General features: G+C 40.3%; 1 protein-coding gene across 14 annotated transcripts in view; it reads left to right on the plus strand.

Annotated features, from left to right (window-relative positions):
* The window catches only part of nfixb (nuclear factor I/Xb), a 163834-nt gene that overhangs the window by 141172 nt on the left and 3984 nt on the right, over positions 1–18678 (plus strand). For 6 of the 14 annotated variants that reach the window (XM_036589730.1, XM_036589731.1, XM_036589733.1 and 3 more), the window contains 4 exons: positions 1421–1548; positions 5009–5083; positions 13162–13290; positions 16021–16196. In XM_036589730.1, coding sequence (XP_036445623.1) covers positions 1421–1548; positions 5009–5083; positions 13162–13290; positions 16021–16196 — 508 coding nt within the window. The remainder of the gene's footprint in view (positions 1–1420; positions 1549–5008; positions 5084–13161; positions 13291–16020; positions 16197–18678) is intronic. The other 8 variants (XM_036589735.1, XM_036589737.1, XM_036589741.1 and 5 more) reach the window with 3 other exon arrangements.

An 18678-nucleotide genomic window follows, 5' to 3' on the forward strand; every position in this document is an offset into this window, starting at 1 on the left:
CTGTCCATTGTTCATTCATTCCAATGCATTCCAGTTCATGGTAAGCTGAAGTCTTAGAAAGCAAAACTTGAGTTGCTTGATCATACCCGATTCAGCTCTATGAAGTCTTGATTATTGAATCAGATGGGTCAAAGGGCAATATGCAGTGTTACGGCTCTCCAGGACTACAGTTACCCAACCATGAGATATATAATAACGGATGGACTAGGATTTTAATGTAATCCCTTAACTGTGGGCTCATTATTCAGTTATTAATCTTAAGACTTATTATTCAGTAGCTGCTATGAATCATTTAGTAACAACACTGTGTTAAAGCCATAGACCAGCCTTCATTAGCTTTCAGTCAAAACAGCCATTAAGTACATTTTACTCATTTTTCAGGAGATTTTTCTGAGGAGATTAGATATAATGTAATCCACTTGCATAAGGAAAGGGAAAGTCAAAGGAAAATAAGTCAGCAAAATAAACAGCCATTTCCAAAACTTGAGTTAAAAAATACATAAAGAAATAAAGAAAGATAAAGACGTAAACATATTACATAACGACATAAAGGAAATGGGGCTCCAGACAATCGTGCAAGAACTGTGCAAAATATGTTTAAAACTGTCACCATCAGATTAACAGCACTTAAAGCTTTTATCTTTGAGAGAGAGGAGAAAATCAAGCTGCTTCAGATCTGAAAAAATCCACGGGTGTTTCTGTCCATTCTTCCACTGTGAGAAGACAACTCAGCACTGTGAGTCAATGTGACAATGTGTAGCTGTCAAGAATCTGTTACTAAGAAAAGGAAATAGACAAAGAAGTAGAAAATTTACAAATTAACAAAGAAGCTTTTGGTGTTATGGTGAAACTGACAGCAAGTCTCATGAAAGGAATGGACGCTGGAATAAAGGCAAAAACTCTCATGAATTAAATACTAAAAATGTTATTATATTTAGTTGTTGAGGCTTCTGTGTACTTTTCTGTTCTGTATGTTTTCTGCTTACGTTGAAAAAAATAAAGAATATAAAATAAATGAAGGGTGATCTTTGACTTTTGCACAGTACTGTATCTAACTTAACTCCTTAAAATCCCAGGCGTATTACATACTAAGGCTTATTATTCTGTAACTACGTGGACTTCAGTGCAAAAGTTTAAGCTATTCTTAAGTTATTGAACTTTGTAATAGAACTTTGTGCCATTTAAGTGGTGAAGTGGTGAGGAATTGATATATAAGAATCTCCATGAGTTTAAGGGGTTAAAGTCTCAAAAAAAAGTTCTTTTCATAACATCAGGAAACCATGTGCATCACACTTTTCCCCATGCTAAAAGCGCCACTACGTCCTAAAGTTAAATACATATTACAAGATTAATAATACACAAGAATCCATTTCATTATGTTCTTCATTAACTTTATCTCACCCACCCCCTTCTCTCTCAGCTCAAACAAGCGTAAGTCCATTGATGACAGTGAGATGGAGAGCCCAGTGGATGACGTTTTCTACTCGGGCCGTTCCCCTGCACCAGGCGGCTCGCAGCCCAGTGGCTGGCCCAATGACGTGGATGCAGGTACACACGGACATACACGCATCACATCTGCCCTCAGTCTCTTCACACAGTCAGCGTAAAAACAAGTCACTGACTACAGTAGTGAGAAATCACCAGCCGGCTAGCGACCAAGCGAATAGCTTACAAACACCAGCTAAGTGCAACATTTTTGAGGATGATATTTTGGAGTTACTGACAGGTTGTTATAGTAGTCCAATCAGGTTACTGTCACTGTCGGCTGGCAAAGCAACTGTGTGATGAGACCACCCTTTCTTTATGCCTTGTTTTTTTTCTCACTTGCCCACTCATTCACTCACTCACTCACTCACTCACCTGTCCGTCCAATCCCATCTTCTGCTTATGATCTCCCTCTCTTTCCACCATCTTCTTATTTCTTGCAAGGCCTCTCCCCCATAGAGCAGACAAGGCAAGGGACAAATGAATAATTTGGAGCTAAATACTCATCACTGTACCAGCACGATGTGTCCTAAAGAATTGCTGTTTATTTATCTCTCTGGATAATGCATTTGTGTTTTCTATTGAGTCATTTTCTTTCCTTTTTTAGTGTGGAATTGTGAAGGGTTTGTTTAGAGTGTGCATTGTTAGTGTTTGAATTAGCGCAAGCTTTTTACTGAAGTTCTTTATAAGAGCCTTTTATTTCACCTTGCACGTCCAACTAGTGATGCACCAAAATAAAAAGCCTTGAGCAAAAAAAGGAAATTCAGGACACAATGGCCCGAAACCAAAACAAAAAAAAACAAATAATAAATAAAAACAGTTTGAAATAAACTATGTAGGATACTGTATGTATGTGCCACAAAATCCAACATCCTTGTTAACAGAGAACAGTTGGTCATCCAGGGCAATAAACTCTAATTATTTTTAGTTATATTTTCCATTTTGGCACTATCGTTGGACTTTGATTGTTCATTTGATGTCCCTCCTAGAAAACAATATCAGTTTACACTGTTGATCTGCTGCCGCCCAGACTGTTTGAATTCAACAGTGTATTTAATCATTTATTTCTTATTTTTCATTATGAAAAAAATTACTTTGTTATAAACCTCTTTATTCTTTTTTTTCCTTTTTCAGATTAAAATGGTCCAAAATGGCACTTTCCAGTTTTTGGCATAAAAAATGTTGGTGGCTGAAATTTCGGTGCATTCCTATTAGTGACATAGACAAAAATGCTTTATTAAGCAGTAATACAGTCCTGAAACTGCACAGTTAACAAGACATGCAGTACAACAGTATTTGCTTCAACCCCTTAAAATGCAGGCATATTGTTCAGTTAATAGTCTTAATACTTATTCAGTAACTACTACAAACTATTCAGTTTCTGCTGTAAAGTGCATGCATGGATTATATAGTTAAATGAGGGAGGAACTAAAATGTAGCCCTACATAAAGACTCGTGCAGTTTTAAGGGGTTAAATACCAAAAACAACTGAGACTGTAATTTATTTTCATACATATGACATGTTTACATCTTTGCAGCTGCATTGGGCCATTTAGGACAGGCTGTAGCAGACAGATAAAGATGCACTATGTAGTGTGTATGCATTTAGTGGTCAGTGTTCATCTCTCCTCAAGCCTATGATTATGCTGTCAGTGATAGTGCCGGGCCCATGGCCCAGTCAGCTGTGTGCGTATATTAGCCGTGTGTGTATGTGTGAGAGTGTACATGAACCCAAAGTTTTTTTTTACTGAGCAGCATATGCTCTTAGTCATTTGATTGTTTAGCAGAAAGAAATGTATTTACATATTCAGCTTTTTGTAGTGACAGGTTGTGCATATAGAGCACATTAAAGAAAACAGCCAAAAATCATATAGAAGACAGCGTAATTTTTATTTTATCCCATGGCTCATTTAGATTCAAGGCAAGGAGGACAATTCTATCGTTGTTGTGGCAAACGGGCTATGAATGGTGCTCTGTAATTTAAGTGTAAAACGTGTTCTGTTATATCAAACAACATCAGTGACGTGGTAGGACTACTGATGGTAACACCACTGACAAATTTAACATTTAGGTTGTAATTTTATTTCAGTTTTAAAGTCACTTAGTGTTTCTGAAGTAACACTGCTGACACAGTCTTTTTACAACACATGAAGCTGTCAGTATTGTAGCCATATTTATCAGAAATAATAAGAAGGGAATATAAAAAATTTGACTTTCTTCCTTTGAGATGTCCAAAGAAGTAATGCAAATTATTTTATGTTTCTGTAACACTACTGACAAAAATTCATGAGACAAGATTATGAAAATAGTTATATTTATATGTTTAAAATTTAGACATAAGGCAGTAATTTGAATATATTTTTACAGTTTAAACAGAGAGTTATCAACATTGTTTCGCATGATACTAGTACTTCAGCATCTGTGAAATCACTGCTGTGACATGCTATTTTTCATGCCCAGCATGACTAAAAATCATTAAAAGAAACATTCAAACAGAAGAATTTTCATAGTACATAGTTCATATTGTAGTTTTTTCTTGGTTAATTTAGGAAGATAATGAAGAATACACAGACATCAACTCGCTGTGGTTTATTCTGATTTTGAGCTCATTTCCATTTTTTCTTTCATGGTTTGCCACAGCAATGGGGGACCCAAATGCCTAAAAACTGCTTCACCCCAATAAAGCCAGGAGGCTGTATGTTTTAGGCCATAGGGTTAGACTTTTACTAGCAGCTCCTAAGCATTGCCATAGCATGGCCTCTTTATATGATCTCACGATCCCACTTTCTGCATCTCTGTCTTTCTCTAATCCCTTCCATATACACAGCCTCTTCTTTTGGACACTTTCCAGTGTTTCTTTCATAGGCAGATCTACTCACACACCACCTATTATAACAGAAGCTTCACAGTCACTTCAGAACTTTGTTTCCATGTGATCCCTCATTCATTCTGTTCATTCAAATACAACCTCCATATATACAATGTCTCCTGCGTTAAAGGAGTGCAAGACCCTCGCTCCAAAAACCCACGCACCTTCTGCTCATGTGAAATCCCTGTGATGACTTCCTGTCTCTCTATTCCCCAGATGTTACATCCTATTCCCTGCCCCCCCTTCTCTCTCTCTCACAAACTAATGGAGAGCTGGCAGGGATGGATTCCATCTGTACTGTCTTTGATATTGCTTTAGTGTATCTTGTTAGCATTACTGTATTGTTTTTGCATTTGTTAGCGAAGTTACAAGGTACCAATAGCCATACAATGTAGAATATTAATATATCTATCTATCTATCTATCTATATATATATATATATATATATATATATATATATATATATATATATTAAAAAGTATGAAGAATGTCAAATGATTTAACACTGCTCCCTGATTCCCTCTATACCAAAACATGCCAAACTTCTATCTATCTCTTTCTCTCTGTCTTTCTCTTCCTCTTTGTCTCTCTATCTTTTTTTTTCTCTCTCTCATATTGTTAACTCTGCCCTTCTCCCCTGTTTGGGTTTTTCAGTGCAGCACCATTTGGCCAGTATGCAGGAGAGGAAGATTAAACATGAGAACGATGGCGTGCAGTTTCCTTACCATGGTTAGACCACATTACCCTCATCTTTACTACCTACTCTACACCACTCACACACAACCTTCATCACCAATGTGACTGTGTCTGTCCCTCCGTCTCAGTGTTTTAGCTCCTCTCTCTCTCTCTTTCTCTCTCTCTCTCTCTCTCTCTCTCTCTCTCTCTCTTTACTTATCTCTCCACACCTCTTTCTCTCTCTATGTCTCTCTCTCTTGCTGTGCCCCCTCTCCCTTTCTCTCTACATTCTTGGGCTTCTCGCTCTCTATATATCTCTACCCTCTCTCTACCCCTCTCTTTGCCCTGTGTTTTTCTACTTATGTCTCTCTCTCTACTCCTCTTTTTATACCTCTCTCTCTGCCTCCTTTTCCCTATTTCTGCTCATTTCTCTCTCTACCTCTCTGTCTCCACCCTCTCTCTCCACTCTTTCTCTGTCTTTTGCTCTACCTTGTTGTACTTTCTCTCTCTTTCTCTACACCTTATTCTCTCTCTACCCTTCTCTCTTTATCACTCTCTTTCTCTCTCTCTCTCAGCCTTTTTCTATGCATCTATCTTACTACACTCTTTTTCTACTCTTCTTATTCTCTCTCTTTACCCTTACCTATATCTCTCTTCCTCTACCTCTCAACTCATCTGTCAATACTTTCTGTCCCCCCTACTCCTCTTTCTCTCTCTGCCCATCTCTACCCTCTCACTCTCTGTGCCATCTTTCTCTTTCCTGTACTACTTATCTCTCTCTCTCTCTCTCTCTATACACCTCTCTTTCTGTCTGTGCTTCCCTCCCACCGCACCATGCCCCTCGTCGTCCTCCTCTGTTGCTCCTCTGTGAGTTGGTAGATGTGTTTTTTCCAGCGCCTGTCATGTTGTTGAAACCACCAGCAATGTTGTTGACACTTCGGTAGGGGAACACTTCATGTGTTGGCTCTTACTGAACTGAACTCGGTTCAGATGGTGAATCGACTGATTGTTGTGTAACATGTGAAGCACATACAGTAAAGTATATTCAGTCTTTCTGGTTGCTCTGCTATTACTGCCTTGGTAGGTTTCTATTTAAATGAGGTGAATCAGTGCCTACTCTTAACAGCTGCTGGTATTTACTCATGTTCACATTTGCACCACAGTTATTATTAATACTGATTAATTGCCATAACACAGTGATACACTGGCAGGCGATGCTGTTTGACTGTATGTGTATGTGTGTGTGTGTGTGTGTGTGTGTGTGTGTGTGTGTGTGTTTAGCTGAGCAGTACTTTATGTAGTGGGTTACTGATGCAGCCCCTGCCTTGAGACGTCCCACCTGGCAAAGGCACGTCTAAGCACACACTCGCTCTCACACAAGACAACCCAAACAAACAAATGCAAACACACTCAGGTGCGCTGCCTGTATTGCCACAGGCCTTATGTCTTCAAAATATGCCACACGCACACATATACACATACGCAGACACGCACACACACACACACAATCTGGAGTGAAGCGAAGCTCCGGTCCAGATGGTACCTCCATGTGTCGACAGCTATGGGAGCTACTGGGTTACAGAAGACATCTGTTACCGCGATGATGATGGTAGTAGTGGTGATTGTGGTGTGTGTGTGGGGGGGGTGGGGTGGGGTGGGGTGGGATGGGGGGATTGTTGTATGTGTGTGTGGGGAGAGACAGTGACGTTCTGCTACGCTCCAAAGGTGATTCAGTACCTGAATGAAGCGTTTGGCGATGTCATTCATCATTAAGCCTGGCTCTTTGTGCGGCAGGGTGCGAAGCCCCTTAACATTCAACCCGTTCTTTCTTTTCTCTCTCTGCCGTTCATTCTGCCTCTTCTCCCTCACTCTCTGACTTAACCCTCTCCTGCCTGAGTGGGATTTTTTTTTTTTGCACTAGGTGGCACAATGGGGAAAAAAGCCTTGTGTATTTATGCTACACAGCAAAGACAACATTTTCACCAGGCAAATCTGTTCTTATGTTATAAAACTCATAATAAGTATTTCCAGGAGTAATCTGTCCTTAAAAATGCCTAAAAACCTAATGCAAATATTATTTTATACTTATAACCTCACATTTTCAGTATGTTTCTGTACCTGCAGTATGTGAAATATCTACATTTTAGCCCATTTAGCATTATTTTGTGTGATTGTGTTATTTAGCCATTTAGGATTACCTTTCCTTATCAGCTATGGACTTAGTGCTTAGATAACAAGTAAATTAATTAGAAACAAAAAATACCCAAAAGTTTAAAATCTCTTGGGATATTAGCACTTTTTATTTTATATATAGAAATTATACAACTTGCAGCTTTTTCAGTCGTTTTAGAGTCTTCTGCAGTTCATTATTCTGATCAGTTCATCATTCTGATCTATTTCTGTCATCAGATCCAAAATTTCTTCATTTTTATTTACAGCCTCGTAGTGTCTTGTTAATTGTTTGAAACATATAAAACTGCACATGACCACCATTTCAGAATTGTTTATACATCTGCAACTTTTTGTTATTATCAAAAAAAAAATCCAAACTTTTGAAGAGCAATTCTAAACTGAACAGTGCTGTTGAGGAGTGTGGCGCACAACCTAATACAGGGTAAAGTGTAACATGGTTATTTAATGTTGTTAATCAGGTTCAAGTTGAATGTGCCTTTGTTCATCTTCTAGGATTCCCATAGCATATGCAAATATTGATAGCAATTGGACAGATATTTTTTCAGACTTTGACCCTGATGACTTTTTTGTGCGATAAAAGTAACTTTTTTCATCCTAAGTGATAAAAATTACTGAGTCGTGTGTATAAGTCACATAATTCACACGAGTATTATTATAATCTTCCTCTTTGTGGCTACTTTGTGGTAATACAGTAGCATTTTGTAGCATGTAAATAACTCACAGAGAGAGAAAATCAGGCTAAAGTTCAGCCTCAACATCGTGGGGTTAGTTTTAACGTTATGTCTTCTAAAGCAAACAATATGAAAAGTCCATATCCCACCACATTTATATATTTTTTTAACAGATTCATCAAAAACACACCGTAGACGTCAGGTAAAGAACGTTTTATTATACTGATATCTGCTGTTCTGGTTTGTGATTAAAAGTTCACTTTTGGGGTGTTTATCATAATATTGTTTCTATTTATTGCGATTAAAATATTTTTATGTGTTTGGTTTAGCGATTGATTGGTTTACCAGACTTTGTAGCTGCCATTAAAACTAGTCCCTCAGTCTGTTACAGTTAATCTAAACCATAGGATAAGTTGTAACATTTGCGCTCACTCTGCGTTGGCTGAATTGTTCAGAAATGATGCTCAAAACAAAGTTTATGTTTTCATTTGTAGCAGAAACACAGTCATATGCAAAAGTTAAACACCTTGTTCAAGTTGCATGTTTTGTTGATTTTCTAAGTGAAACACACTTAAATATGCCATTTATTTGTAGAGTTTAACATACTTTAAAAACATAAAACATACAATATAAAATGTCATTTTTAATATATTAGATTCAGCAAATGAACAGTAGTTGTGCATTAAAATGTGCAGAAATTTGTTGTCTGTAGGCTGTCACTTATTTTCACTTAGAAAATCAACAAAACCTGCAATTTGACCGGGGTGCCCAAACTTTTGCACGTGACTCAAAATATGTAGGTTGTTCGTATTAAACAGTAAAATTTGCTCAGATACAACCAAAATGTGTTTTAGTGCCCAGGTGTCACCTATAAATGTTCTCTCATTATGATTAGGCCTATTAATATCAGTTAAATTGTTCCATTTATTATTAATTTGGTAAATAATGCAGTCATGCAGTGAATAAATTAGAATGGCAGGAGAAAGCAGTGACTCGGTGTGCGTGAAGGTGAGGGGACAGTGTAGAACCGTATTGTGCTTTAATGTTTGTGCTTATTTGCTTATTTGACTTATTTTTCCTGCAAGCGTTTCCCTGCGTGTGTGTTTTTAGAACCGAAATGCAACGTTGTACGAGCATCCACAGCTTTGCGTGTGCCGTTGTGCGACAGCTCGAGGTTTGTGTGCCGGCCAGCTTGTTAGCGTGGCGAGACTGGAGGGTCAGAGGAGCATTTGATTGGCTGCCAGTCTGCTGCAGCATTGTGCCAGGAACTGGACAGAGAAAGAGAAATAACAAATGACACGCACACGCACACACACATATGCGTAGACAGGAAGAGGGAGATCATAGGAACTTCTGTTAGCTTTAACTCCAAAGGCTTTTATTTTGGCGTCTGTTTCCGGCCACTGACGGAGACGCATATGTTAAAGGATTAATTAAATCACCATCGTGGCAACAGTCTCTAATTTCTAATTGTATGGATGCAGTTTAATTATTTCATTATATTATTTGCTGTGTCTGGAATAATATTGCCATGTTTTTACATTCTGAAACATGATCCACACTCAGAATGTTTTTGTTTTTCCTCTCATGTTGTACGTGATTCTTTGACATGCAGGAAAATGCAGGTTTTTAGAGAATACGCTTTATAGTTACTTCTAGTGTTGAGCAGAAAGTTAGGATAGTGCTTCATCTAATGCCTGTGTGGGTCAGCTACATAGACAAAAATACATAATATGAGTCAGAAGCTCATGTGTAAATATGACGGTCCATGTCATTGCTGAACTCTAACTTTCTCAGCCAGCTTTATGGCTTTTAACGTCTGAAAAATCCCAAATCCTCTTTATTTTAAATGCACTAATGGAGCATGACCTTGTGTGTGTGAGTGCATATTTGTGTGAATGTCTGTGGGTCTGACTGTGTGTCTATTTTAGGCCATTAATCCCATAACACATAATGTCATACTTCTCTCTCTCTCTCTTGCTCTCCCTCTCTCTCTCCCTCTCTCTCTCTCTCTCTCTCCCTTTTACTCATACTCTCCTGAGCGCTTCCAATTCTGTCACCGCATAATAAGTTGTGTGCTGGTGATTTTATTCCATTTATGCTGCCTTCCAGTTTCAAACATTGTGGAACACTGAAAATCTTCTACAACAGAGGTTTTCAACCTGTGGCCTTGGAGGTTGCTAGGCGGCCTCTGGCAGTCAATTTTTTTCTCAATAAGTATGTAGACATTTAACCAGATTTTATCACAGCAATAAAGTTTATTTATTGTCATCCAGCTCATTGATCAGTCTGGCAAAATGTATGACTGACATAACTGTCATAGCTAGCTAGTTATGTTTATATTTTCAGTCAAAACATTGGATAAAAGACTCCAAATACAAATTTTTCATACATTTTTTCATGTTTATAATATTGATATTATAGTCGTTGTACAATCAAGATAAATTTAGTTGTGTTTTATTTTGTTTGCAACTGATTGACTAAGTTAACTCTTCTTGTGGGCCGTGAAAGTTTTTTGATCCGCTATGTGGGCCATGAGTTGTTATTCGACAACATTCAGTGCAGGCTTAAGAAAACAGTGATGTAGACAGTGATAGAGACTATTACAGATGGCAATGGCCCAATACCAGGTATCAGTATTGGGCCGATATGTGCTGAAAATGCTGTATTATATATCAGATGGAAAAAAGAATTAATGTTATCTAGTCCTGTAACAAATCTAGCCTGAAATAGCACATACTCATATTGTGTGATGTGATGTTAGTCGTGTGGTGGTGTGGTAGAGTATTTGAGTAGTTTGAGCTTGATAGCCTAATTTTAGATGCACATCTTAAGTGTTTCAGTTAACCCTATCAAACAGAGCATCTTGATTCGTCGTGAGAATTTGTTCATGGCCAGTTAAACTCACTTACATCTGCTGCCAGAGGAGTTATGGTGCTTGCATGTCTACATTGTACAGAGTGAATCTTATTGGTGTGTAGTGTCTGAGCTTTCTGTGTGTTACCATGTTTTCTATGACTGTATAAAAGATGCACATGGCTTCCGTTATTGAGTGAGTGCCTGAGCTAATTCAGAACATAGATCGGATAAGTAAAAGCTTTTAATCGTTAATCGGTAGGAGCTTGTTATTAATTTGCTTAGTAAGAGCAATAATAAAATGCTACTAATATGTGGCTTACATTCAAAAAGGTAGTTTATGAGAAACTCAATGAATTTCAGACTTCAGATACATTGCATTCTCTGCATATCCAATAAATGCAACACAGCATTCAGAAATCACGTTATTGACCGCAAAAATAGCCATGAATTTTTTGCATTAGTCTTAAAAAACCAGCCTTTTTTTTTTTTAAAAAAAAAAGCTGCTTTTAAAGTTTAGTATTAGTGTTTAAACAAGACATATCAGTCTGAGTGTACACTATAAAAAGTGGCTTGTCAGATCTAATCTAAAAAAATTACTTCATGTGGTAACAAACAATTGAACTAGTTTTTTATTCTATTTAAAAAACAATATTGATTGAAAGAATCAGTCATTCAAAGTATTTATTTCGGTTGAATAAAACTAGTTAATTTACTTGTTACCACATGAAGTAATTTTTTAGGTAGATCTGATGATCCACCTTTTAGTGTTGGAAAAGAAATAGTGAGATTGTGCCAACTCTAGAGGTCATATGTCAACACATTATATTTTATGTGTTTACTTCATCTTACCTGCTGCCTGTTAATGGTTCTTCTGGGTCGTGTTTGTGCTTCTTCCTAATCTCCAGTGCCTCATACATGTAGAGAGAGCTGGGGAGAGAGAGCGAGAGGGAGAGCAGCCAAAGCTGTCTTTTGATTTCACAGTAATGTAAAGTGACTCAGTCACATAGGTCTAAGAAAGAACTGCCCACCATTTTGGCCATGCCACAAGCCCCAGAACCTTAAATTGCGTGTTTGGATTACCATATATCAAAATAATTTCCCTCAAAACCAGCCACAAGAAGCCTTGATCATAAAACAGGCTCCTTTTTTTATTTCCTCAGCCCTGACACATTTGGCCACGTTTCTGGGTCACTTGGTAAGCCCAGTGTATACTTAGCCCGCTTGTTTTTGCCAAACTTTGGAATAGCTCACCAGCCCGAAGCTTGGGCCCTGTGGCTTTGGGGCCGACGTTTATAGAATCGGGAGGACACTTTAATGCGGCGTTATATACGAGGGGCGCATGCCGTCGCCCGCTCTCTCCCTCCATTTCTCGCACTTCCTCCCTCGTTATTCACACATCCCTCGCTCCCCTCCTGTCCTCCTTTTCGTCTGGCGCTGAGCTGCGCTCGGGCCACTCTCGGAGAACAGCTCGTTCCGCAAGAACAGAGACTTGAGTCCATAAAGACCTATAAAAGGGTCCGATTTCGCTCTAGAAGGAGTTGAGGAGGGATTCTGTGTGTGCTTTATATCAGCCCACAATTTTTTCTTCACCTTTATCTTGACGTGGCACACGCACTACGCAGATGACCTTTTCGTGTTGGCTAGGACTGTTTCATTTTGTTCATATAGCTGGAGAGCTGGTGAATTACTCTCAGTAGTTTGCTTTTAGGTCTTTACTGCTGGTTTGCCTTCTGAAACCGCCCGTCGTTTAATGGTTAAAGTTTGTCTTTGAACAAATTTCCAGGAGAAATGAAATCGGGTGGAAACAACACAGTGGCGCACTATGTAAATGACCTTGCTGGATCCTCTTAGTGACTTAAAATGCAGGCTCAGAATTAGATAATTCATTACAAATATCTCAACTTTGCACCAACCTACTTAGTTTTTCTCAAATAATTTGTGCACTGCTCTGAATTGTTGGTTTATGGCAGTTAGTTGATACTACAGTTCCCTACAATGGGGGCAGGACAAAGTTGTAAAAATGCAAGTTAACAATGTCCCATCATATCCATAGTCATATGTGTGCGTCCTATGGTTGTTCAAAGGAGACTGTGTGTATTTGCTTGTATGTACGTGTGTCATTGTGGAGTAGTGAGACAGGCAGACATACAGACAGACAGATGAAAGTAAATGGGGTCTCACGGGACCTTTTTTCATGGCCTCCCCCCCACAACCCCAACCCCAGCTATTTTTTCCCCGCTGAAAGTCTGCCTAGAGAGCTCTTCCCTCCCTCTCCCATCCTTTTCCTGCTTCAACTGAGGTGATTTTTTTCCTAAAGCATACAGATCAAGCCGAGATCCGAACGCAGAGCCTGTTTCATTAAAACCTCCTATCTCTGTTCTGCCATTCTGTTGATCCCATTTTTGCCAGGACTCTCGTCGCCTGGTTCTCTTAAGAAGCCGGGGAAATTCGATTTCAGCGCTCTGTCCGGCCAGACGAGGTCTGCCCGCATGCCGTTCACCCACCACCCACTGCCCATGCTGGCAGGAGTGAGACCAGGTGAGAGTTCAGAGCCCCCACACACACCCCCTACCCCCCACCTACCTTAAAAAAAAAAACGCCCTCACACAAAGTGCTGGGTCGCCTTTTGCTTGGTGGAAGAGGTTGAGGCCATCTTTTGCGCTAGCCAGTTGGGTTCGGGCTCCAGTGTTTGGGATCTCTTCTACTTCATCTACTTCTGGGTTCTTCCCTCACCCTCTTCCTGTCCCTTTTATTTATTTATTTTTAAAATGAAAAACTGGTCTGTCTGTCTGTCTGTTTGTCTGTGGTCGGGTTCTTTCTGCTTTTGGCGGTGGACTGTTTTTCTCTGGTCTGCAGGGTGCAACTGTACACTTTTGGACTCATTCAGGTCTCTTTCTGTTTGCTTTGAGGTTCTCAAAAAAGAAAAGCTTTGTTAATGATTTTAAAGTCTTTGTTATTTTTTATTTATATAATTCCGAGTGATATGATGCCCTCCACAGGAAGTCTGAATTCTTTTGTAGCGGGCCAATCTGGAATGCTGGTATGTTTCAGATGACTTCAAGCCTTTAAATCAACATCTTGATTTGGCAGTTGCATTAAGAATTTTCTGGAAAACGACTTGCCAAGCCAAACCATTAAACACTTAATCCAACAAACACTTACCAAATACAAGCACCAACTCAAAACTACACTGAAAGACAAGCAAGAGGACCGTTTACCGTAGAAGACCTGGATGATTCTAAAGGAATGAAAAATGCTCACTGGTGTCAGAGCTCCCCTACATACAGAATACTGGGGCTTGTGCCATTGCTGTGAAATTTAAGATTACTACCAAAACAAAGGAAGTATCAAAACACAATGTGCCAAATCTCTTTTATGGTTTTCTCAGGCATCCAGAAAAAGTATAATTTTTAGACATACATTATAGTAAATAATACTTCTATTACAATAGTTAAGTACATTTTTCTCCATGTAGCCAAGAACTTTAACCTAATTTGCAGCTGCATTTATGTGCAGGGAAGCAGCAGCTTTTTTCACTCCTTACCAATGAGCTGTCATACCAACAGACACAAAAAAGTGTATTCAGTTTTTTTTTTTATTTTACAGACCAAAAATAAAAGAAACCTAAATGCTTTTTAAACCACTGCACCAGTCCAAAACTGGCTGAGCGGCTGTGGTGAGACTGCACTAAAAAGTGTTAGTCTGCTGTCTATCTGAATCGTCTTGGCTGTGTTCATCTCCTCATGGCCTCCGATCCGGTTCATTTCTCGCATGCCGTGATATGTGGCTGGATCCGGTTCGGGCCTTATGTCGTATTCCCTCTTTGTACCACGGCCACGCGTTGTTTTTGTGTTCCCTGATTGTGTTTGGGGCTATTGTTGCCCTGCTCCGGAGGGTCTGCAGCGTGTGGCGCCTCTGTGCCCTCACCAGCGCGCCTGGCCTCTGCCCAGTCCCTAATGGGATTAAAAGGAGGGAGAAAGAAAGGCGGGCAAGAGAAGGGAAGAGGAGCAGACTGTTGTGTGGGGGAGCCGGGGAGGGTGCGAGGCTTTGGCTGTGAGTGAGGTGCCCTCGTCTGGGTGAGCGGGGGCGCTTGGCAGCCTTGCCCAGGCAGCTGGAGGGCCTGCTGGGCCGGGGGAAAGGAGGCTGGCACGGCAGGAGATGAGGGTGAGGGTTCACCCCCCATACCAATCAAGATGAAGGGAGACCCAGTGTTAAAATAAAGAAAGAAATAGCATGGGTTAGCCCATGCTCTCTTCCACTCGCCTCAAAAGAGAGAAGTAGTTCAACGAAAAATCGTATTTACCCAAAATTTTTCCTCCAAAGGCCTTAAGGCATAAAGATTTCCGAAGTTGTTTTTTTTTTTAGTTTTACACTGGAGCTGCGAGACTAACAAGTGATGAGTTATACTCGGTCTGACGTTAAATTAGCATTATGCCTAAATCAGCATCATGCTTAAATCATCACGTCTTAAATTGTGTTGAGTTGTTGAATAATCTCAAATAGATTTACTTTGACATGCTTTTACCTGTAAAAATGGACAAAGGTACACCACATGGCTGAAAACAGTAATAGGAGCCTTGTTGAAGTGTGAATTTAATCCATTCTTTTTATCAGACACCAAACATGTCTTGGCTGTTTGACTATATTTGAGTTACGGAAAAGGTGTGGCAGTTAGATTTTCTTACTGAACTATTTTTTCTACTATTTGTATTATTTATATTTTAAGGCAGAGGTCTTCAACACCGGTTCCAGATTTTGTAATCACTGGTAGTTAGTTAAGCTGTCAGTGTGACCCAATTGCCAAACCTACCAGTGAAAACAAAATCCAGCACTGGAAGTCAGACTCAAGTTGTACAATTTGTGACAGCCCAGCTGCAGGAAATTCAAATGACAAAAGATTATGCTGCCCATGGTAGCATAACTGCATAACATTTAGATACTGAAACAATGTAGGGAGGCCAGCTGTCAGTACCTGTATCACATGTAGAACTTGTGTGTGTATGTGTGTTTATTTTTGTGTATGTGTGCACATATAGTAACACTCCATTGGATTTGTCTCATGCTACTTTAGCTCACGTTGCTCTTGTTGCTTTCTCACATATTCACATACTAAAGCCCTTAGTGTATCCATTTGTTTGCAGTCATTAAGGAAAAAGTTTCTATAACTTATGCCTCTGTGCAGAGAGGCTTTTCACTTCCATTTCAGCTATTCTGAATTTACTTGTGTGTCTAATGCTTACCTTTCTGTCTGTCCTTCACTCTCTGCAGGGAGCCCCCGGGCCTCAGCCTCCTCTCTGCACTTTCCCTCTCCCTCCATCATCCAGCAGTCCAGCCCGTACTTCACCCATCCCACCATCCGCTACCACCACCACCCTGGGCAGGACCCCCTCAAGGAGTTTGTGCAGTTTGTGTGTGCTGACGGATCGGGCCAGGCTGGCGGCCAGGTAAGCCCCAATAAAGCTGCCATACACCAGAACATAAGGCCAGAGGGCACCTACACTTTATCAACACTGCAAACAGCTGTTTCATTCTTCTAAAATTTGCTGCTAATATAAAAAAACGAGGACCAGTAGTAAATTAGGGTTTCAAACACAGGAGAACTTAAGTTGAATTCGTGGACATTACAGCATAAATAGCTGGAGTTTTCAGCTCCACGGTTTGCAGCTTCCCTTCTGTGAGTTCACATGATTCAGTTCATGAAGGGCTTGATCGTTAAATGAGAGGAAAGCAGAAGAAAACTATGAGGAAATTTAACCGAACATTGAGGCAGAATGCTTGAGATTGTTAAACATTGAAAGTCAAACGTGCATATACAACCACTGCAAGCAAGTAGTTAATTAACTTGGCAAGAAGTTTGCAAATGAAAATGACTAACCCTTGTACATAAAGGCTGCTCCGTAAGAGCTAGGAGCCTACACTCCGATATTAATTGACATACATGAATTCCTGCAATGCAGAGATTTTTCAGCTTGTTTTTGTTTTTGTTTAAATTGCATTTCTTTCAAACTATATATTGGAATGCAGATTCCCCACTCCTTTCCTGCAAACATGTTATAGCAAGTCATTATTCCATGTTGATGATCATCAGGATGTTTTGTCCTATTAAAATATCAGTTTTGTATTAATAGTATATTTCAAAAGGCATTGAATTTGCATACCTCACACATCTTTCAAACCATAATTGCCTCCTTCATATATCATAGTTTGTTTATGCCTGATGAAAGGCCATTTCATTGTTGAGAAATGACAAGGTCAGTCGTTTAATAACGAAGTTTTCAAGAGGTTTCTGTCTTGTCTTCTCATGAACACTGAATAAGTCTGTGGGTTTTTTGTCTGAGTACATGCAAGCTGAGATGAAAAGACAAGGCTTTGTGTTTAAGACTGATGGTTTTGTCGTTATCTACCATGTGCTCTTATCAGCACTTTGAAGTTTTTTTCCCCCTTCTCTTGCTTCTCTGTCCACCTCTTCAATAAAACCTCATCTGCACCACAACCAGCAGCAGCCTTCACACATTTTCAGTGCAGTACACATTCTTCCTTCTGTTCTGCTTTTGCCATCGGTTTGGATGTTGTGGAGGTGGCTGCTTCGTTTTTGCCCTTTTCAGTTGATCTCATTACTGTGGACCATCCGTGTGCCCCTCTGTTTTGTGTTCCACCATCGTTTAAAAGCCCTCCATCTTGATTTTGTCCAGCTCCTTCACGGCTCCAGTCTCTGTGCCTGTGGTGAATCTATGATTTAGACACACACACAAACACATATACACGCACATACAAGCCTTCATAACCAAAGCCAATGCACATTCGCCATCTTTTTGGTTATTTCCCCCCTTCAACACCCCACCACTTTCAGCCACGCCTCCCCCACCTCCCACATTTTCTTTCTTGGAGCGAGCCAACGTCGTCTTGCCGTTTGCCGGGGTGTCGGGCGGCGTCCGCACTCCTGACCCTGTCTGTGTCATCTGCAGCCTAACGGGAGCGGCCAGAGCAAAATGCCCGGCTCCTTCTTACTGCCTCCGCCCCCCCCTGTGGCGCGTCCAGTGCCCCTCCCCATGCCCGACTCTAAACCCAGCAGCACGCCCCTCGATGGCGGACTCACCTCGCCCGCATCTCCGTGTAAGTGACCCCCCCTCCCTGCCCATCTCACCAAAAAGACCAAACTGGGCTTTCACCATCCAATCAGTGACCCCCACTGGCCACAACTGGGCCTCACCTGTCCTATCAGAAGCCTCAAGGTCGCCCCAAGCACTACCTCTCTGTTTATTTCCAATCTTCTTGTGGCCCTTCTCATCTAGTTGACATCTCTTAAGCTAGCATTCCATGCTCTAGCCTTCCTTAAGGGTTATAATTAGCTCAGTGTTGCTAGCTGCTAGGGTTTGGAATAAAAAGCTGCACCACCCCCCTCTAGGTCTTGTTACCAGAATAGGCGCCCCTAGTGGCTAGAATTAGTCCAGGCTAGTGGTTAAATTCAAAATTACTATGGAAATACTCTACCGATTCTGTCTTTGGATATTTCTTTCTCAGTGTAGTAGGCCCAGTGCAACCCTGTTGTAGCAGCTATTTGGGCACCCCTTTTTTATCCACAAGACGCAGTTAATAACAGTCTTTGCTTTCAGTTTACTTTGTGGTGAACAGCCAGTAGTATATTCAATGAAGGGTACAAATTTAGGGCAGTTAATGTGGACTCTAATCACATTCTTCATTTGCCTACCCATAACAAACCCAGTTCAGACTGGTGACACCAATGAAACCCATGTATTGTACTTTTGACTTTTACGTTGGCTTGCTTTGAGTTCCGTTTGATTAAGTTTTAGCTGCAGGTTAGCTTGCTGTGTTGAGAATGAGGAGATGTGATCAGCCAACTCCAGTGCTGATCCAAGATCAGTGGTGATATGCTTATCATTGGTGATTTGCTTAGACCTGTGCTGC

Source organism: Colossoma macropomum, unplaced genomic scaffold (assembly GCF_904425465.1).
Source record: "Colossoma macropomum unplaced genomic scaffold, Colossoma_macropomum, whole genome shotgun sequence".
Lineage (NCBI taxonomy): Eukaryota > Metazoa > Chordata > Actinopteri > Characiformes > Serrasalmidae > Colossoma > Colossoma macropomum.